We start from the raw sequence: 23,038 nt of genomic DNA, 5'->3' as shown, positions 1-23,038 counted from the left end.
AACTGTGAACTTGAACGCATTAAATTGTGTGGCTTGTTGAGGATAGTTGTGTTATTACTTCTCTAAACATCATAAAGTCTATGATTCATGAAATTATAAGTACACCTTTACATAAATATCAAGTTTACCTTAAACACGTCTATGAAATAAAACAAGACAGATAGACAAACATGAAACAAACATTTGTTTGACAAATTAAAGGGTCTTCCAAACATTTAAAACAATAACATTTATTGCTTCGTCTGAATACTGTATTGAAATCACACGCATTCAGTAATAATAATAATAATACGCCAAAAAAAAAATTATACAATTATATATGGATGCACAAAAGGCAGTAAACACAATGCTCTACAAAACACTACTTTACAGAAATTTAAAAATTCTAAATATCAAAAACACACAGCTGCAAAACGGCAGCCAGCTGAGACGACTTGGGGTTGGACTGCCACAAATGACACTGTAATTGAGCTAGTCAGAGCAGTCAACAACCACCTGCCAAAACAACAAAAAACAAAACAACTTCTCATAAAACAGGAGACTGAAATGCTGGTATAAATTAACGTGAATCATGAAATCAGTTTGAATTAAGAGGTAAATGTACCTGACATAAACCACTCACTTTCAATGCAGCGCAGACCACACAAGAATACAAAAGTGAGAAAAGAGATTTTACATTCCGTCAGTTACACACAAACGACCAGAAAGAAACGATGTTACGCTAGGCTTGAAGCATTTAACAGAACAAAGATAGCTATGGCTTGTGTTTGCTTGGAACGTAACCTGAACAGCAGCCAGTTATGGGTGTTCAGAGAGAGCAAGACGATTAACTCCACTGCCCCGATGCTTGACACTAGGTGACTAAAATATTAATACACCAATGCAGACGAGACATGTCCTAGTCGACCTAAAGCTTAGAACAAGACTGAATACAGATTAAACTCTCGTGAACCAAGACTTAAATATTAAAAGAAACATTAATGGTTAAATACAAGTTAAGCTTTAACAACAACAGCCATGCTATAAATTATGACAACATATTTGCTTTGAAATAAATTTATTTTAAAAGTCTATGAGCAGGCAACTTCCGCTTTTGCTTTTTCTGAGTTGGAATCATTTCCTGTAGTAACCAAAGGTATGCTACAGCTGTGCAGTGTTTAACTTGTATTTAATCATAAATATTTCTTTAACTAGCTTCTAATGATGTCAGTTGACAGTGTGATTACTAGACATCAAAAAACTTCAGTCAAACCGCTTTAAGCTCTGTGACAAAACAGACAGGCAGAAACCGATGACATGAATGCAACTAAGGGGGGGGAAAAAAACTGTAAAAAAGACAGTTTAAAACCTTCACTTTAGCAATAAAATCCTATGTACATCTGCATAAAGTGTCCGTTTGGGAAGGTTGGAGAAGTTAGGTGGACTCTCGACCAAAAGGCGCATGGCGGTAGGTTGGATGTTGATTCTGATGGCCTTTGTGGAAGGCCACTTAAGTGTGTGTCTGAATCTCCACAAAAGCACTCAGTTACTGTTGAGTCTGCAGGCTTCTAGTCCTGCTCCATTGGTTCCTCCTCTGCACTCTCCGAGTCCAGGGCCCCTGACCCAGAGTCGCCCTCTGTGGGTGACTCTACGCTACTGCTGCTGGATGTGGGTCCAGAGGCATTTTCATCAGTGCTACTGCTGCTGACCTGCTCACTTGGCTCCTCCCTTTCTCTTACCTCAGGGCTAGAGGCCACGCCCGCTGGGGCTCTTTGCTCTGATTGGTCCATATCACTGGGCTCTTCTAAGGAGTCATCAGAGCCACAAGGAACCTCTCTTTCAGTAAAAGCTTCTCTGGAATCTGCCGCAGGACACTCGGGCTGTGTGCTGGAAGGCTCTACGTTAGCAAAGAATAGAATATGTAAGTGCTTTATGTATTGTGTAAACAACCTAAAAGAAAAGGGGCGGGGGGAATGATGATACCTTGGTCCTCAGCGTCTCCAGCTGATCCACGAGGTTTACTTTCCTCCTCTTCCTCACTGCCCTCCTGAAACATGGATGACGGTGATTCGGCATCCTCTGACTTATCTGAGGAGCTATTAGTTGATGTAGATCTCGGTCTCTCGACAACCTGCTGGTCTACTTCATCTTCATCCTCCTCTTCATCGTTGCCATCCTGGTTGAATTTCAGCCTCTTTACTTCATGTTCCTCTTCCTCCATTCCCTCATCTTCCTCATCATCTAAGTGTTTGTTCTTTACAGAGCTGCCGAGAGGCCAATCAATGCCTGATACAGATGCATCACTGGAACACAAAGATATATTCTGTATTTCTCTAACGTAAAGGATATTTGGGGCTTTATATCATGTGAAAACAAGTGAACATGTTCATTGATTCAATCATCAACTAAATTACTATTTTCCAGTCATTTATGCAAATCTTGGCATTTCATTTTTGCTGTTTACCATCTCTGGTCTTGAGTGATGATCAGATGAGATACAATGGCACATTTAGCCTACCTGGCCGATTTGCTGTGTCCTTGTGCGGTGTTTGTTTCTTTGTTCTCTGTACTGTCCGGAAGGCCATTTGTGGCCAGTGAACTGGACATGGAGTGTTTCTGTCTGTTTAATGGTCTGGGCGTTCCTGGACCATTTACTTTCCTGTAATATAGAGGGAAATCAAGTTTGTGGGTTTTTTTTTTTTTTTAATGACTAGTCCTGAGCTCCATATACTTTCCTCACCTTTCTGTAAAGGCAGATGTGTTCCCTGACAACATGACTCCATTCATTCTGTTGATACCACTGCAGCCATTCTTCCTACAATGAGGCCAGAAATAGATTCAAGATATCTAGGTGTTCAACTAATATGTAGTAACTTTACATTTTAATAGTAAAGTGTAATTACTTACTCAGATGTAGGATAAATGCAACTGACCACCATCACATTCTGATGAAGAGAAGAAACAATCGGTATCAATAACATAAACAATGCAAATTCATTTACAACCTCCTTTATGGGAAAATGTATGAGTGAATATTTAAAATGTGGGGCTTGGAAGGTAATCAAATCACTTAAGCACATAATTCCTCCAACACATGGTAATAAAACCCATTTAGCAAACTGTAAACAATTGAGGTGTGTAAAACACTGTAAACGATCCTTTAGATTTATAAATCAAACACCTGCAAAAAATACAAGTGACCATAAATCAATAGCATGCCTTTATGGAAGTCAAAGATAGCAAGTGATAATATTTCACATTTAACTTTGGATGGAACGTAGCAAAACTATAATAAAAATCCAAATACAAACTGAACATACTGAGAATGGACTGTCCTCTATAAGAACAGGTTGAAGAAGATTCTTCAAAGTATTTTATAGAAAGTGCACCACTACACACAACTAAACAGTATCCATCTGGCCAGATTAGTTCTTAAACTGAAAACGCACCACACACTGACCTTCTCTACCCCTCTGAGAAATTTCTCTGTCCCTGTGTAGTTCCTCTTAGGTTCAGTGAGCAGCTCGCACAAGCGTTGGATAGTGAATGGGATCCTGGATTGAGAAAATGTTTGAATTAGCTGCCGCATCCTCCAAAACGGTGTAGGCTAGGTTATATTCAACAGCAAGAAGATGGCACACTTGCTCTGGGGTAAAGAGACAGGGACAAACCCAGTGCTTTTCTGAAAGGAAAATTGGTGATAGTACCACACTATGCAATTAATTAGCGTGTTACTCACCCATTGTATCCATTCACTATCTTAAGAATTCTCTCCTTCATTTCTTCAAAAGGAACAGACTCTACGTTGGGGTTAGCAGGCCCTCGCTGCTCTGGGGCCGATGCTTGGAAATCCTCCATTACTTTCTCCAGTTTAAATATGAAGTAGCTTTTAAACTGACACCAGGAAACCCTGAAAAGGCAGTTGAATCAGTTGAAATTGTTTTATTTTGCAAAAAGAGACCAGAGTGAAATATGAAACTAACACAACTATGTAGGATCAAATAAACACTGCCACACAGTTCAATGGTCATTATGCAAAAATAATTGACTACAGAAGTCTACAGACCAATCAGAAGCAGGTATTCCAGAGACATACACAGATTCGATCTTCTGATATGCGTCTGACTATGTATTCTCATAATTACTTTATGAAATGAGAACAGGTAATCTAAAGCAGATCCAGTTGATAAGTACAAGGTTCAGTGTGTTTTGGAACAAAACCAAAAGTGCTGTGGTAGTGCAATAAACCACCTTGTGGTGTTACCAAGAAAAGTAGTTTTGTGATTATAAACAAACCACTAAAAAAGAGGTCACACAAAGGTGAAGGGGGTTTCAATGCCCCTCTTAGACCACTCACTGATATCTGGAGGTACTTACAAGGTTTCCCCGGTTTTCGCAACATGGCACAAAAACTGATCCAACACCGGAGACGACTCTTTCTTCACTTTCTTGTCGAAATCTGCAACAAACACAATAAAAAGATTGAATTATGGATTTCATATTAACATCTTTACTGGATGCAATCCAAGCAACTTTAAAATACCTTCAATTCGAAATCTAGTTAGTCCATTCTAGTTCTGATTTACATCTGCTTTCATGAAAAAAAATAAAAAAAAATTTTTATTTTTAATTAATTTTTAATTAACTATATCTCATTTTTTAAATGAGAACAACTACAGAGCACCTAGGTTTAAATCATATTCAAGCTCCAAAATCAACATTTTATTTTCTAAAACTATTTAAACAACATCTATAATCGGTCTTGGAATAATATGCATGCTTTTATTAAAGTTAAAACATATAAAATTAGAACATATCATTATTTTCCAAGAAGAATTAATAAAGTAAGCAGTACAACTATAATGACCCTAAACATCTTGTTACTAGTCATTCTCAAGATTCACAACCTCGTGGTACTTTATGACCCCTACTTAGACCACTAAAGGAAAACTATGACCAGTCCAGCATTGAACTTTTATGAAAATTATAACAAAATATTAATACATTTTCCTTACGCACTTACATAAGAATTAGTACAGGTACTGTATAATAAATCTGAGCTTTGTCATTAAATCACAAAAAATATTAATACCACTCTGGGTATATATATATATATATATAGGTACTGTATAATAAATCTGAGCTTTGTCATTTATATGTATATATATATATATATATAAAGAATGTGAAATTATTAACAGCAATAATAACAAAAATAACAGTGGAAATAATAATATTCAAGTTAGTAGTAGAACCGAGTACAACGTCTATCAAGGTGTAAATGCCGAAAAAAAAATGCACGTTATAAAAGAAACCTTATCAAGAAAATCGTACTTTATTATTCAATTATTCACTATTTCAGAGTTAACAATGAATAAACAGACGTGTAATATACTCAGATCAACTCTAGATAATCCCAGACCACTAACTAGTTATCTCAATCTACAATAGTCTTGTTTATTAACGTTTTACTTAACTAACCCGTCATTTTGGCCAAAAAAAACGTGATATTAGTCATAAAATAGGAAAAAGAAGCCTGTTAATTTGCTCTTAACACACAACAGACCTCGAAAAACAGGAAAAGCCTTTTAGCTACAGGCCATGCTAACATTAGCTAACTCACACTACCAGCTTATAAGCACATATAACTCCTCTCTAAACTCACGCAGACCACCTCAACACACACAACCGGGCACCTTTAAGAGCTTCCAGAAGAGTGTCTGTCTCCATGTCTGTGCTGTTGTCCCTGTCTCCAGTTGGAAAGCGAGAGCTGATGGCTGCTGGTGAGCTCAGTGAAGAAGAGGAGAAGAGGGGAAACATTTCAATATGGCGGCGTCTGCGACGTCACTGCCGGCCTCGCTTCGGGACTGTTGCGCAACAGCATGGCTGCGTCTCAAAATCTTGTGAGCTGCTTACCTACCTAGCTAGACATCATTTTTGGGGATTTGTAGACGTAAAGCGTTTTGGAAATGTGACTCAAAACGAAGTGAGCTGCCTATGTAGACAACATTTTTTGAGCACAATAGGCGCGTTTCGAACAAACTTTATGCCCATAAATGCTGTCAAGGTAGGTTGAAAAGGTTTTGAAACACGGCCTGAATTTTGTGTTCAGTCTGACTGGAATTATTAGCCTATTTATAATCGAACGCTCATCTTCATGTTTATTTAAACGCAAATATGACTCATCTCGCTCTCAGTTTTAAGCTTCTTATTGTAAAACGTCTAGCCTGTTGTTTTTCTCCCCATACAAAATTTACTGTAGTAACCAAACCATCTAATATATTATAATGCTAATTACAATGTTTATAATTTAGAGTTTTAAAACGTTCTTAAAGAAATTCATTATGAATAGTTTCCTGAGCATATACTGTCTGAAAAATAAGTTGTATTACATAGCACTGTATTAAAATCTATTTTTATAATGCAAAAATAATAATGAGACAAAGCTAAATCAATATTAAATGCATATTTATTTATTACATTTCTGACATACACAGTTTTGTATAAAAAGGGAAATAATACATACAGTGTAAGACGATCAGAAAGACAGAAAAGCACACTGGATACAATGAACATCGCTGGTGCATCTCTTGACGCAGAGATAACATGAGATGTATAAGTCTCCCGAGTTTCCAGTTAAAGAAATGTCATCACTGATCCCAGACCAGTGACAGGAGGCTGGAAACCGGTCACACATATAATTAAGCACATTGTGCTAATGAACATATCAAATCACACATCACAACACACTCTGCTTTCTATATGACATTCATACTTTCACACAGAAGCAGTCAACAAATGAACAGGCTGTGGTTACACAAAATATTTTTTTTTTTTTTTTTTTTTTATAAGAAATGGGTAAACTGCTCATATTGGGTGCAGAGAGTTTGTTTTGTTAAACTAATTTAGCCATTTTTCCCCCTTTCCCCCTTTTTTCTAAATTCAGCATTTATTACAAAGTGCACTTAACTGTAAACTGTACATCCGTGTATGGTTTTCTGTTTTTATTATAGTTTTGTTTTTATGAATATAATACTGTTATGATGTACAAACCTTTCTAATCGGCACATATGATTTATTTTAAATGATCACATTAGCTACTTCAATCCCACTATGGCAGAAAATCAAACTCCTAACAAACGCAGGGTGAACCCACAATTTTTTTTCTTTGAACATGACTGGACTGAATATTGCTAAAAATACTTTAAAGGGATAGTTCATCCAAAAAAGAAAATGTGATGTTTATCTGCTTACCCCCAGGGCATCCAAGATTTAGGTGACTTTGTTTCTTCAATAGAACACAAACTGAGATTTTTAACTGAAGCCATTGCAGTCTGTCAGTCATATAATGTAAGTGGATGGGAATCATGGCTTTGACGATATAAACTATATAAATACTGTTCAGTTTCTTGCACAGGCCGATCGTTTTGTGTCTTTACACATCGATGTATCGTCACAAGCCACAGGGTTTAATTTGGTTTTGTTTGTGCACGTTTTATGACTCTCAAAGCCGTGATTCCCATCCACTTACATTATGTGACTGACAGGCTGCAACGGTTTGAGTTAAAAATCTCAGTTTGTGTTCTACTGAAGAAACAAAGTCACATACATCTTAGATGCCCTGGGAGTAAGCAGATAAACATCAAATTTTCATGTTTGGGTGAACTATCCCTTTAACACTTAGACCCTTTGCGTAGCTCCCACAAACTGTTGCAGATTACCTTAAAAAAAAACATTCCACCACAAATTCAACATCAAATTCATTATGTCCATCAGAATAGGTTTGTCATATCAATATACAGGACAACAGACTTAATTGTAATTCTCACAAAAGGCCAAAAGTTTTCTCGTGAAATTCTTTCTATATATATTAAAATTCAAATCCCAATGACAACATTACAACAATAGGCCCCTTTTTACTAGCAAGTCATCTTCAATGTAAACAGTGTGAACATCCACCATTAGGGCTGTGCTTAAACTGAATGTACATCTTACTAAGCTCTACAGGCTAGTTCTCTTTGGTTGTTTCTGCATGCTACATTCATTTTTGTGGCTCGAAATCAAGGCCTTATCTCATGCTATTAAGCAGCAGAATGCACAAACAAATTGGTGCAGCCACTTAAATATAAGAATTAGATCAAGTGAGACACAAATGCTCCAATTGCGTAATACAAGACATAATGAACTAGATGCTGAAAAATGGTACAACACAGTTGTAAAATAAACAGCTCTGAATCCATATTTTTGGATTGGCTAAAAACAGCTTTGCCAACGAGTCTCTCAGGAACATTCAAGTGGTTGGTTACCCACAGTTGGAGACACTCAATGCGTTTGTTCACTACTCTCTCTCAAGAGTTTTGATGGTTTCGCTAGGGTTGCATTCATCCTGCATTGCTGTTTCCATCCAGCTCAAAAGAAACTGTTCCAACTTGAATCTCCAACTCCTCTGGCTCATGAAGCTCATACTGTGCCTAATGAACCAAATGTACTGTAGCTTGCCTCTGGCATTGCTCGTCTTCGATGAAAAAGTTCACTCTGATCCAAGCAGCGGGCAGAGATTCTTCCTTGTGATACCGAAACTCAGTAGAGGCTCATTACTCACGTGGCAGTCGGACACGGCGCACCACTTTTTTCTCATAAACAGCCCTCATGGTCTTCTCGATTTGTTTGAGGAATACTTGTGGTATCCTTCCACAAAGGGTGTTAACTGTGTCTAGGAACTTAGTCTGAAGAGGGTAAAATAAAGACTGGAACAAGTTCTCCTCAAAAGGATACTGAAAGAGAAGATGAAATACATTACATTTCAAAGTGTTCATGAAACTGCTTTGGTTTGTTTGTTGAGGCACAATGAACAAGGTCCACATTTCATATCTGACTGAATTCTGAACAGCAGAGTGTGTGCTGTTCAAAAGTTTGGGATCAGAAAGATTTTTAATGGAGTGTCTCAGGCTCATCAAAGCTGTATTTATTTGATCAAAAATACAGAAAAAAAAAACAGTAATATTGGGAAATATTACAATTTCTTATTTTGATTTCTTATTTTAATATACTTTAAAATATAATTTATTCCTGTGATGCAAAGCTGAATTTTCATCAGTCATTACTCCAGTCTTCAGTGTCACATGATCCTTCAGAAATCATTCTAATATGCTGATTTATTATGAGTTTTGAAACTTTTGTGCTGCTTAATATTTTTTGGAACCTGTGATATATTTTCTTTGATTCTTTGATGAATAAAAAGTTAAGATTATGTTCTAACAATACAAGTCTTTACTATCACCTTTTATCCATTTAACACATCCTTGCTGAATAAAAGTATTAATTTCTTTAAAAAACAGAAAGAAAAAATGTACTGACCCCAAACTTTTGAATAGTAGTGTATATTGCAACACAAAATTTATATTTTGAATAAACGCTGTTCTTTTAAAATTTTTATTCATCAAAAAATCCTGAAAAAAAGTACCACAGGTCCCAAAAAATATTAAGCAGCACAACCGTTTCCGACACTGATTATAAATCAGCATATTAGAATAATTTCTGAAGGATCATGTGACACTGAAGTAATGATGCTGAAAATACAGCTTTGCTTCAAAGAAATAAATTACATTTTAAAATATATTAAAAACAGAATACAACTGTGTTGTATGCTGTCAACATGGATAATAAGAAAAATTTCTTGAGCATCAAATCAACAACATTTGAAAAAAAAAAAAAAACTTGCCATTGAGTCACATTTTTAATGCTACAATGCATAACATAAGGTGTCTTTACACAGCAGAGTTTAGGCTGCTCTGTGCCTGCTCAAAATTCAGTGTAAAGGTGCAATTCTACATAAATGTCAGATTAAATGAAGCCTGCTCTGACCCGCCCCAGACCCTAATATCAAAGTATACAGTTATACTTGCTATGGAAATGCATTTATGCCACATCTACGCAGCATTAAACAGTCTGGGTAAAACCACCTAAGTGCCACTTCAGAAGCACTTCTGTGCCACCTTCACATTGTAAAATTGGCAACCTATTATTACTAGTCTAACAGCCATTCTATTACTTATATCATACAGTAGTCTCCTGAAGAGACAGTGGCAGCTCACCTCATGTATGGCATCATACACCACCCTGAAGGCAGGCTGCTTCTCATCATGGTACACACCACGGTTACCATGAAGAATGGACATACAGTCTCCTCCTCCGCAGCCTTGCAGTTGCTTCCATACATGCAGTGATCTGGCCTGTAGTTCCACTGGCATGGGAATATGTACAGACACTCTGCAGACACAAAGACAAATATTCAATATTTTATCCAAACTGCAGATAACATACCCATGCAACACATGCGCTTAGTGTCTTCATTCATTTTTTCAATCAGTAGACTTCCATCACTGCCTACTAAAAACAGCCCAAGGTTAAAAGGGTTTAAAATGCACAAAGAAACCTCAGAAGACATGTGAACGCCAAAGCTTCAGCCCACTACCAAGAGATACAAACCACACGAGGAAAACACTGGCAATATCTAGTAATAATCAAGCACAAAAAATATAGTTAAGCAAAAATCTGTGTACAGACACTCTGCAGACACAAAGACAAATATTCAATATTTTATCCAAACTGCAGATAACATACCCATGCAACACATGCGCTTAGTGTCTTCATTTTTGTTGGTGGTTGGTCTAGTCTTTTGGACCCGTTCCATTAGAGTTATCAAACAAACACTATGCTTGCCAAGTGTCTCACCAATTCAGAGATCTTAATAACTGCACCTGCCAGTATCTGTCACACCTGTTCCAGTCAACAGAAGTATTTACCGACACAAAAGGGCTTTATCTCTATAAAAACCAGACAAATCAGCAACTTTCAGGAGAGCAAGGAAAGAGGGAGCTGAAAAAGAAAGAAAGAAAAAAAAAAACACTTTTCCTGTGACATATCAGGTCAAACACATAGAACCTGGCTCTGCACTAGAAATAGCAATCACAGTTGGAAAGGTTAGTTAAGATGTTCATGATAAAAAAGCTGCAGGGCTTCACAAGAAAAATAAGTAAAACAGCTTTTCAAATTGGATTTAAGCCTCCAGCAAAAAAAACATAATTAGACTACTGCTATTACACTCTAGAGTGCAAAACAGCAAAAATAAGGAAAGTAGACAGGTTTATATGCCAGTTTCAAAGATGCACTCAAAAACTTCTCTTACTTTTGGGTAAGAATTGGTTTCTTACTTTTTTAAGGTTCAGTAATAGTATCAACGGTACTGATACTTTCATATAACCACCATGTTACATTTGCGAGAACATGATAATACTGCGTATTTTGATATTGACCACAGAATGTCCTTTTTGATCACAAAGCCAAAGTATTCTGAACAGTATTAATATAGAACATGTATTATGATGTATTTATTATTGCGATTAGTATTTATATTATTTGGATTTTTAGGATATTGTGTTTGAAAATTTATAATGGATGTATTATATGCTAAAACCAAGGTATTTTGATATATACTTACCGTATTTTTCGGACTATAAGTCGCACCTAAGTATAAGTCGCATCAGTCCAAAAATAGTCATCATGAACTGCTGGAAAAATACAACATGACGAGGAACAAAAAAAACATATAATCGCACTGGGCTATAAGTATTTATTTAGTACCAAGAACCAAGAGAAAACATTACCGTCTCTGAGAGGGCGCTCTATGCTGCTCGTGCTCCTGTAACCTATCAGATCGGCTGCATATTTTACCATATTTTACAGTTTTGTCATCTGCAGAATAGGATTTTCTTTTGGGGGGCATTTTGTTTGCATTCAGTCTTTCTCAGTTGTCTTTAAGTTAATATAACAGTTTTCAGTTGTTTTCAGTTATGTTTCAGAGGTATGCTACAGGAGCCACTGAGCAGCATAGAGCGCCCTCTCGCGGCTGTAGAAATGGTTCATTCTCTTGTTTCATGTCAAATTAATTTTGATAAATAAGTCGCACCTGACTATAAGTCGCAGGACCAGCCAAACTATGAAAAAAAGTGCGACTTATAGTCCGGAAAATACGTTATGTATTTGCAAGATGTTTCAAGATATTTTAAAGAATACCATGGTATTACTGTGGCACATTTCCAAAAACATGGTATTAATAGTATATGGTACATGTCCAAAAAAACCCCACTGAATTACCATAGTCCTTTTTTGCTAGTGTTGTCAAATTACACATCATTATCAAGCATGTCTTATACCTGGATTGTAGTGGAAGATGATGTTGAGTAGGTCTTGGTCTCCCCATGTGATGTGGTTCTTGTATTTCTGATAGAGAGGGTGAAGCAGATTTTCCCATGACAGACCGCTGGCGATCATGCTGTTCTGTAAAATCAATAGTGGCAGGTTATTTTCCTCAACAGTGAGTCTGGCAGCCACTTTTCAGACAGCTGTTGATATGGAAATTGAGGTTTTTTTCAGAAGAAGAAATTTCCTTTTTGTCCCCTCAGACAGCCTTGAAAATGTGCTTGGGTTGGAAATTACACTTCTAGCTGAGTTACAGAAATATGCTAATCCAGACTGCTGTCACCCACTCGCTCTCGACGGATGGCAATCAGTAGACTTCCATCACTGCCTACTAAAAACAGCCCGAGGTTAAAAGGGTTTAAATGCACAAAGAAACCTCAGAAGACATGTGAACGACAAAGCTTCAGCCCACTACCAAAAGAGATACAAACCACACGAGGAAAACACTGGCAATATCTAGTAATAATCAAGCACAAAAAATATAGTTAAGCAAAAATCTGTGAAAATCTAAAATTTTCACAAACATAATTTGTAATTAAAATGTATAAATATAAGAAAATATATATTTAAAAGAGATGCATCATTATTAAAATTCTAGCTAATACTGATTATAATTATTTAAGTTATAGAACCATTAAATGGAAGATATTTAAATTGGTATTATGTCTAAATAAATTAAAAATAAAGCACAAAAACTATAATCAGTCATTTGCTAGAACAACAACATGAGGTATAGTATAAAATAGATAATTATTTTAAAGGGGTCATATGACTGCTTAAAATAACATTATTTTGTGTATTTGGTGTAATGCAATGTGTTTATGCAGTTTAAGGTTAAAAAAAACATTAGTTTCCACATAATGTATATTATTGTTGCTCCTCTCTGTCCCACCTTTCTGAAACGCGCCGATTTTTACAAAGCTCATCATTCTAAAAAAACGTGATGTGCTCTGATTGGCCAACACAGTGACGTAGATATGTGGGGGCGTGTTTAAGTGAGGCATTTTAGGAAGGTGTGGACGAGTCTTAACTTTAGTAAAGAACATCTCTTTGGGTTTGGGACTTAAGTCTTTGCAACTTTACAGATCTTATACTGTATTTGTACAAACAGATTGTAACACTCCAAAGACAAAGGAAAACTTGAAATCGCATCATATAACCCTTTTAAAATTTGCTAAAGATTACATTTCTTGGTGTTACTTATTATAAGTGTTTTTAAAAATTAAGTGTAAGTGATACGTAAAAATATCGGCTGAAATTTAATAAATTAAAAAATCTCATATTAGCTGAAAACTTGTACTGATATTTCATGCATCTCTAGTGTTTGTGGATTAGGATTTTGGACTTTGGAAATTTCATCAAAAGCAGAGCTAAACAGCAACATATTGGTATAGATATATATATATATATATATATATATATATATATATATATTTGAGCATATGAAAGTGCAAAAAGTGCAAAAATGTCAAGTCAATACTATTGTTCCTCACCCTGAACAGAGTGCTACGAATCCGTGTGAGGTTCATTAGCATGACTCCTGAATTGACCCCTGTGACTCCATAAAAGGGGTGTCTTGCGAAGCGGCTATACCAGCCGATCTTAGGGATCTCGTGCTCTGGGGCCATGGCAGCTAGCTGAGTGCTGTTGAAAGCCTTCAGAAACTTCCAGATGTCATCCATAGGCCGGGAGAAAAAGAACATCTGTGTCCACGTACAACAGTGAGTCCACGTCCTTCAGGATAACCTGATATCAGAGGAAATACTTGGTTACAGTCAGTGTGGAGAGGTGGAAAACACAAACAAATGAAAAGAGAACATTAAGCAGTGGCAGGAACCTACAGGAAGAAACAGCCTCTGGGCAGCACATGGCTTGAAGAGTTTCTTCCATTCGTCTGCATTCCCCACAGAGAAGGTGATTGGATATATGCTGTAGTGGAACCTGGAGGACACCGTCTGAGGCCACTGACTGAACTGTGAGAGGAAATTGAAAGAATCAGTCAATGTCATGGCTGTCAGGCTTCAGTAAACCGCACATCTATTGCTTACAGGTGACAGCAAAGAGAAGTTTGTGAGGAAACCTATACCAATTCTTCTTCTTCTTCAAAAAAAGCAACATTTTGTAATATTTGTAAGAACTGTGATTTATAGAATGCCATTTTTGTTGCATGGGTGAGTCCCAAAGATGCATTGGGCATTAAGAGACAATACAATACAGTACTAAAACTGCTTATTGTAGGGATGGGGTGTCCAATCCTGCTCGATGATGGCCAATGTGCTGGCATACAGTAGTTTAGCTCCGACTTCAATTAAAACCACCTGAACAAATAATGAAGGTTTTCAGGATTACTACAATATTCCAGGTAGGAAAGTTGGAGTTAAGCTTTGCAGGATGTTGGCCATTCAGAACCAGGATTGAACACCCCTGTTGTACACAATGCCAAAAAAATAAAAAATTTGATAGAATAAAGATTTGTATTAATATCACCAAATAAAGTGATATTAATACAAATCTAAAAAAATAAAGATTTGTATTAATATCACCAAAAACTGCAAAGTTCAAGCAATATGGAAACTTATTTGGTATCAGAAAATATTTTCAAAAAGCATTAAACAGTTTAACACATGAAACACACACTGGGTAAACAAATAGCAAAAATGAATACAAATAATACATTATTATTATTAGCCATAATACCAATTGACAGTAAACTTCACAGTATTTATTGTAACTTTAAATTTAATTTTGAATTTGTTTAGATGCACGTCAACAACAAAACACATTTAAAGCATTTTTTTCCTGTTCTTAGGAAATGTTAAAAATCATCGTATTTTTCCGATTCTAACCATCCATGATTATACAGTTGGATTCTCATTTAGCATTATTTTTTCCAGCCGTCAACGACCCCATCAGAACAGACCTGCAATCCATTTTTAGGTCATAACCCACCAGTTAAGAACTACCGGTTTATAATATCCTGCTGACAGCCAAATAACTACTGCCGAAAAGGCTGCAGAAAAACATTGAGGAAATCTTTTGAATAACAAACATGACATTGCATTCCTTCTCCATAGCTCTTCAAAGCCTTCAGTTTTCTTTATCTGCAGCAATACGGTGCAGGACTAGATCAAGATCAGTTCTAGGCCAGAGGGCACTTCTCAAAAAGCATCGGCTGTCTAAGCATAAAAAAACAATGTACTGTTATTTTCAATAACAGTCCCTCTGTGGAGAGAAACACTGCAGATGATTAGGACTGTGAACAAAGTCCACTCTACTAGAAACCAAATAATGTGATAAGAGCAAGAGATCGATAGATTTATGTACAGAGGTTTCTCACATTACCTTTCTTACCAGACTGGTTTTCAGGGTTAGCCTGACATTGTTACCACAAACCACTAGTACAATAAAATTGACATTCAAGGTTTTTGTCAAAGGCCTGTTTAAATACAATAAGAAACCTTGGGTGCAAAAGGTGTAAAAAGACATTCATCAAAATAATCGTTTAGAATTACTATAAACAATAATAATTATATCACATGAATAAATAAAAGTATCACCTGAACAAGAGCAACTGTGATTTGGCTGTTATTGGAGGTTTGCAAAAGATCCATAACCCCAAATATAAGTGATAATAATTGTGAGTTTGCCTTAGCAAAGATATGAAATAAGTTTTGTGTTCTAATAATAAATAACCTGGAAAAAAAGTAATCAAACTGAATCATTATCAAAGCAAATATTTACAACCTATTATTATACTGGAATATTACATCTAGATTTTAAAGGAAAAGAGTGAAGCAATCATCACAAAATTATGCCTGAAATCTGTGCCAGATTTTTTCGGTCCAAGAGAGCTGCATAGTTAGAGGATGAAGCTTTGTCTGAGGTAAAATATAGCCCACTGCAGAGATTAAATAGCTGGAGAGCCGGCAAGATGTTCTTTTCAGTAGAAACTAAAATCCAGTTACCCACTGAACTGCTTTTCTGAGAATAAAGATATCCCTTAGATAAGTATAGATCCTCAAATCACTGTTTAAAAAAAAAAAAATGTAGGTCACCTGTCTGCTAGACATTCCAATCAACATCAAAAACCTCTGGTAGCCACAGAAAAGATGAAGAATCATGGGACACGCTCTCACCCCTTTTTTCAATTGTTCGGGCCGGTCCTCCTCTGCAAAGATGTGAAATTTGATCTTCTTTATGCTGAAGAGCAGTGCTGATTTCACCATGTTGAGCGTTTCATCCAGACGGTTCCCACAAGCCACCACTGCCAGGTGCATGACATCCTCTGCTTGTGTGACCTTTGACCCAGGCCGCCCCACCTCACTTTTCCTGCCTAGAGGTAAAAAAAAAACAAAAAAACAATCTTAAATCCTCAAAACTCATCCAAAGTGTGACATCAACAACAAAAACATCTGGTACAAATCAGCTGGGTCAAACCATGAGACAACACACTGGTGAAATATTCCTTATTGCCTGCACACGGTTCCTCTGGCACATTGAGAACCTCATTTAAATGATCAAGGGTAAACAATTCTGAGTCAGAGTCAGACCAGCTTGCAAGTAACTTGATGGCAACCACACAAGAAGGGCGAACTTAATTTAATAATAAATAAAATATCTAATTATTTATATTAAATAGGGCTGCAACTAACGATTATTTTGCTAATCGATTAATCGGTCGATTCTTTTTACGATTAATCGATGAATCGGTTTTATGTACTTTATATTTTAGTTTTTTGCCCATTTTTTTCCCCAAGTAAAATTATTAACAAAGGGCTTTATCATTCAACATAGACTTTTTAGAGATTTTAAAACCATTTTTGCATTGTCATATCCTCATCAAAACATACCTGGAGTTGTGTTTTATTATGTGATGGTTATCCTTTGTCCAAAACTCTTCTGCAATCAAAACACTGACCCATACATACTTAGCAAATTTCACAAGGAGGTTTCAAGTAATGTTTTCACCATGGCAGTCCTTAGGCCCTCCTTTAAAGTAGTTTAACATCCCGAACAAAGCTTATTAAGGAATCTTTCCGAACATATTTTCACAAAGAATAAGAATAAAACAGAATAAAATTGCAGTAAATTGCATTTTATTTTTTTTTTCCTGTAAACACACAGCTTATACCTGGGAAACAGCTTTATAGCTTAGTTATGGTGTGAAATTGTAAAACAATCCTTCGAATAAATTGCCATGGCATGAAACCTGAATGGAACTCACATTTTAAAGTAAAATTAAAGTAAATCCATCAGAAGGTTGTCCAGAAAAAAAAATTGACACACACAACAAAAAACCTGCGTGTGGACAAAGAGCAGTGAATCTTTAGAAAAAAAGTGCCCATTTCAAATACATCTTTAAACATTAACCTCTCTCATCAGCAGTTCATGCTGCAAGAACTGAATTATGAACGGTAAACGACAAAGCTTTAATGTTAATGTTAAAGTCAATGTTCTCAGCTTTTTACGACACGACGAGAACATTTTGCAAACAACATTGTACTGCAGAATCTGCACAAATAAAGTCTTGCACACGGTGTGTGTTTCATCTCATCGGATTTAAATATGTAGTGGTCTTTTAACATGCAAAATTCAAAAATGTAATAAAGCGATAAAATGTTAAACAAAACAGCTTATTGCCTGAACTGACAGGAATTCGCTACCTGTGGGAAATGAGGCAGAACACTATTCACGTCATTAGTTTAAGAAGACTTTGCATTGCAGTGCAAAAGTCAAATGCCAATGTGTCAGCTTAGCTTGCTCTTTTTTAGAGGATTGTTTCCTGCCGCAGAAAACCCGCAGTTTACATTACTCTTCTTTTTTTTGAAGACGCAAAGTAAGTTCTCCCACACATTGGATTGACTTCGTTCGTTTAGTTTTATCTATCCACTTTTTTCTTTTCTTTCTTGAGCTTACTCCACTTGCCGCCTGCCTCACCCATACGCGAATGGCTGCGACGCTGTGCGGGGCAAGCACGTGACATAAAAACGCGGCCACTATTGGGCTATTCGCTGCTTCTCCTGCGGTACTGGCTGAGTAAACCTCCGGTGGCGCATTACTGCCACACGTTGGTCAAGCCGGCAGCTTTAAAATAGGTGCGATGCAATGAGCAGCTTACGGCAAATAACACATTATTTAGCAACGAATCGCTTACTAAATTAGTACCACTAGTTTAATACTCGATTTTATCGATTAAACGCTTAGTTTTTTTCAGGCTCTTAATATTAAATATAAGTTTAAATTACTTAAAGATTCACCTGTGAACCATTATGTCTTTTTTTTTTTTTATTTTTCTCATAAGAAATTAACACTTTCAGTCCACAGAACATTAAACATGTATGAGTAAACGCTATTCATGACTAGTATCACAAAAGACTTTAGAATCTGTTTTGATGGCTGTGTTTTCCTGTGGAAAAAAGCCTCCCCTTGTTTACAGAAGTGCAAAATTAAACAACAGGAATTGCATCAATGGTCTGACTGAATGATATCAAACAATTTATTCTTTTCATTTTTTTTGCAGTCATTTGTCCAACACTGAGAGGCATTTACGCTTTGATCATAATGCATGAAGCATGCGACCAACACTACTGAACTTGGTACCATTTTTAATCAACATGAAATGTTCACAGACTCTGAGCTTATAAAAATTCTTGCAGTCTGAGTGGACACATCTGGAAACATTTAGACACTGATAAGGCGATTAAATAGTGAACTCCTTATATGATCATAAATTCCCTAAGGGGGGGGAGCCTTTTAAGGCTGATACTGGGATTCTTGTTAAAGCAATACAACTGATCACAGACAAGTGAAACAGACTACCAATATGAAATCAATTTAAAAGCAACCTAAAAATGAATGAAAATGAAACAGGATTCTTACTTTTTGTTTTGTTTTTTTGAAAAATGTAATAATAAAAAAGTAACTTCACAACTGTAATTGCTTTTGTGAGGCAAGCAAATGTTTTTCATCCAATGATCTGTCCCACTGGACAGATGGCTATCTGAAACAGCCAACACTTACAGCAATAAGATTCGGCCTAAACGGATTTTTCAGTGCACGATGCACAAACCCCACACCTTCCACCAAGCCAGCGAAGGTCCCCACCGCCCCAACATCCAATTTCCATCTTAATCTCTAGGCTAACCATTAAGGCTCAAAAAAACAAAAAACGTTAAGGCTAAATCCAACAATGATCCAAAAAACAGCATATTAGAATGCTAATATGATGGCTGATTCAATCCAGGCCTGCAAGGCTGCGTGCATGGAATTCAGTCAGTGCTTTTTCTAGACTAGAGCTATGCAGCCGCCTCCATAAACTATGTCCAAATTTTTTAGCACTTTTCCCCTCTTCAGAATGTCTGCGTGCTTGTCCTGGCAGAGCCAAAGCTGTTCCATGGCACCCTGACTTTAAAACCTGAAGTGAAAAACGTTAGAGTGCTCCAGGCTAGAAGATAAAGATCGCAGGGGAGGAATCAACATGTTTGAGAGGCACGAGTGACAATGGAGAGATATCTGTGTTCCGTGTAGAAACTGTGATAAAGAGGCTAGAGAGAAAGCACACACAAATGGAGGCGAGTTTAGTCTTCCTCCGTGACATGTTTATGGCTTCATATAATGTAGCTGCCACGCGGCAGTTGCCTCCAGTCATAGCTGCATCACAGATGACAGATCGAGCTATTCGTTTGACAGTTAGTAGACACTTATTCTTAGGTGCTGCAGAAACGTGTGCAGTGGTGTTTTGTGGTTTTGGCAAAACACAAGAGAGGTGTATTATGAGCACCCACCTTTCCAGTAAAGCAGGTTCTTTGCCTACAAAAGGGTGCGAAAGGAACATTAACGTACAGCTGCACCTTGTTTACCCAAGTGTAATTTTACTTAGTTGTATTAAAAGAAAAAAATCTGTCACCATTTACTCACCCATCAAGTCATTACAAACCTGTATGACTTTCTATGATCTATGGAATAAAATAAGATATTTAGAAAAATGCCCATACAATGTCTGCACAATCAAAGTCAATAAAGGCCAATATTATGTCGATTTTGTTGGCCAACTTGGAAGATCACATCACCCTGCACTCTCAGACAAAAAAGGTACAAAATTTGTCACTGGGGCTTTACCTTTTCAAAAGGTATAACTTTGTACTTAAAGAGTCCATATTGGTACCATAAAGGTACATATTAGTACCTAAAGTGTAAATAATAGTACCTAAAAAAAAAACTAAAAGGTACAAAAGTGTACCTTTTGAAATGGTACCAACCCAGTGACAGCTTTTGTACCTTTTTTCCTGAGAGTGTCGTTCCCTCGACAAAACCCAATAGATTGTTCCATTGTGATATTGTTTCCATATGATTCTTACATGTTATGTAACTTGTTTATAAAAAAAGTTTAAAACTTTCATGAATTTAAGCCTAAATACAATCCCCAGAAGTGAAAAGCTAAAAGTAGGCAATAAATAAAAGTACACCATGATCACATGACTTCAATCAGCATTGTCTACATTCAGGAGAAAGCATGCATGCTAGATGTAAACAATGCTGATTACAGTCGATTACGTTCTGGGGAAAGTGTGTACATACGTGCGTGGTACTCTCATAATGGCGGAAGATGGTAACTCAGGGAGAAGAATTGTAGAATAAAATGTTTTTTTTTTTCCTTTGCACACAAAAAGTATTCTCGTAGCTTCGCAAAATTGAAGTTGAACCACTGATGTCACAGGAACTGTTTTACCGATGTCCTTACTACATTTCTGGGAACATTGCAGTTGTGTTGCTGTCTCTGCAGTGTCAGAAAGCTCTCGGATTTCATCAAAAATATCTTAATTTGTGTTCCGAAGATGAAATGAAGGTTTTACAGGTTTGGAATGACATGAGGGTGAGCAATTAATGACAGAATTTTCATTCTGGGGTGAACTATCCCTTTAAGTACACAAAGGAAACTGCACTTGTTGGTGATCTATTCTTTTTATAATACAACCTTAGCTAATAAGAAGAAATTAGAGATTGGGATCAAAAGTTTTATATTTGTTAGAGCCCTCGGGACAAAACAGACCCTCTGGGCCCTTTGTACGTGATGAAACGTATCATCAGGGACACATTTGTGTGTTTTGCAGCAGCGAGACAGGAAGCACGTCTGGAGGATGCACTTAAAAAAGTAAAAACGTGCAGAAGAGTTAATCACTTCCAAATAAAGCAACAACAGGTCATACGAGACAAGACGGTTTGCTCATCCTCCCTCCTTCCTCTACTTGATTCCTCTGCTAGGGAGCCAGGAATTAAACACGTATATAGTTTTCCAAAACACCCGCTCAACTCTCCTGTTTGTATGGTGGATCTGTTTAACTAATTTCCCTGTGGCTGCGTTGCCCCTTTGCATTGTGGGTTTATCAGCATAGAGCAGTCACAGGGGTGTGGACATCAAGACGGATCACTACTGGAAACCCAACAAGAGGGTCAAAGGGTTGAGATATCTCACAAGTGCAATTAGTGGCATTTATGTGAAGCTGTCAGAAGGGTGATAACATATGCTTGCTGAAAGAAGACAACCAATGAATATTAAACTCATCCTCAGTGCAGGATTGATTTTACACTATTAAAAAAGACATCTGTCTAGTTCGCCTACCTTGACATTATTGATTTTACACTAGAAAAATACTGACACAAATAAACCAATCTCCAGTTCACTTAAAGCATGGATGTGACAACTCTTTTAATTATGTCTCGGAAAAGGCTGATCATCTTGATGAATAAACTACTCCATCCTCCACTCACAAGGGAGCGTGTACATTCACTCAGCACAACCAATCATTGATTTTGTCCTCTGTTGAGACCCATTGGGAATGGGCAACTGCATTCAAGGTGACCTTTTTAATAAAAACATAATGAAAATACAATTGAGATAATCGAGGCTGAGATGCACACAGGGGCTCTTGGACTCAGCTTTGCAGCATGCGCGTGCAATGCACACTGGTCTCTGGTAAGATTTAAAACATTAGTGCATAGTATTCTGGATGTAGATAGTGCAAAAATTGTGTCATGCATGGTTTCCTTCTTGTTACATTAAGATTGCAGAATCAGTGCAGTACATTCTTGCCTAAGTCTCCATTGCCAAAGCAGGCTTTTGAAAGCAATGTCTGATTGGATTGGCTGTGTTGACAGTTGGAAAAAGATCAGTGACTTATGGATTGGTATTAAATCGTGTTGCAAATGATTTGCAAATCACATTGAGGTCACAAATGCCCTTGAGAAACTAAAAACACTGATCATGTGCACAGAAGGGAGTTGAAAGGACGCCTAAATATCAACTTCACTAGAAGGAAAACCAGCATTATGTATCTATATTATATTATATTATATTATATTATATTATATTATATTATATTATAAACAGCTAGAATACAACTTGGAACAAATAATTATACATTCCTGCTTTGATCAAACTGGTTGTTGATCGTGATGTTGCACTTGAAGAATTTCCTACCGAGTCTTTGCGATGACATTCCCTCCTGCTCTGCTGCTCAACTTCGGCTCTTTTGCGGATTAGTTTCGGTGGTTTTTTGTGGCTCTTTGTTGGTTTGTTTCGCTTTCTTTCGCCGGTGCTATATCCTCGATATGATTGAAGGACTGAAAATGTTTTTCTTTCGCAACTTCTTTCAGTGGCGGCTCGTCCGCAGCGTTCCCCCCGAAAAAGTACAAAAAGTAGAAAAACCTCAGGAAACATACCGCGATCGCCACAACCTTGCAGTGGATCCTCATGGTGAAATGTGTTCTGTCCGTTTGGAAGTGTTTTTTTAACCATGGC

General features: G+C 36.9%; 1 protein-coding gene and 1 pseudogene across 1 annotated transcript; both read right to left on the bottom strand.

Annotated features, from left to right (window-relative positions):
• Positions 1-214: 214 nt before the first annotated feature.
• On the bottom strand, positions 215-5,832 carry ppp4r2b (protein phosphatase 4, regulatory subunit 2b). Its single transcript, XM_019092276.2, has 9 exons — positions 5,676-5,832; positions 4,357-4,438; positions 3,719-3,889; positions 3,440-3,533; positions 2,887-2,924; positions 2,720-2,794; positions 2,498-2,638; positions 1,963-2,282; positions 215-1,876 (listed from the first exon to the last, which is right to left on the bottom strand). The coding sequence occupies exons 1-9, from the start codon at positions 5,797-5,799 to the stop codon at positions 1,548-1,550; spliced, it is 1,374 nt and encodes a 457-aa protein (XP_018947821.1). The 5' UTR covers positions 5,800-5,832; the 3' UTR covers positions 215-1,547.
• A 1,705-nt stretch (positions 5,833-7,537) lies between these two features.
• LOC109076581 lies at positions 7,538-22,992 on the bottom strand (annotated as a pseudogene).
• Positions 22,993-23,038: the final 46 nt, after the last annotated feature.

This window comes from Cyprinus carpio, chromosome B6, assembly GCF_018340385.1.
Source record: "Cyprinus carpio isolate SPL01 chromosome B6, ASM1834038v1, whole genome shotgun sequence".
Lineage (NCBI taxonomy): Eukaryota > Metazoa > Chordata > Actinopteri > Cypriniformes > Cyprinidae > Cyprinus > Cyprinus carpio.
Note: the sequence above shows the minus strand (reverse complement) of the source record. Positions and strands in the feature narration are given on the sequence as shown.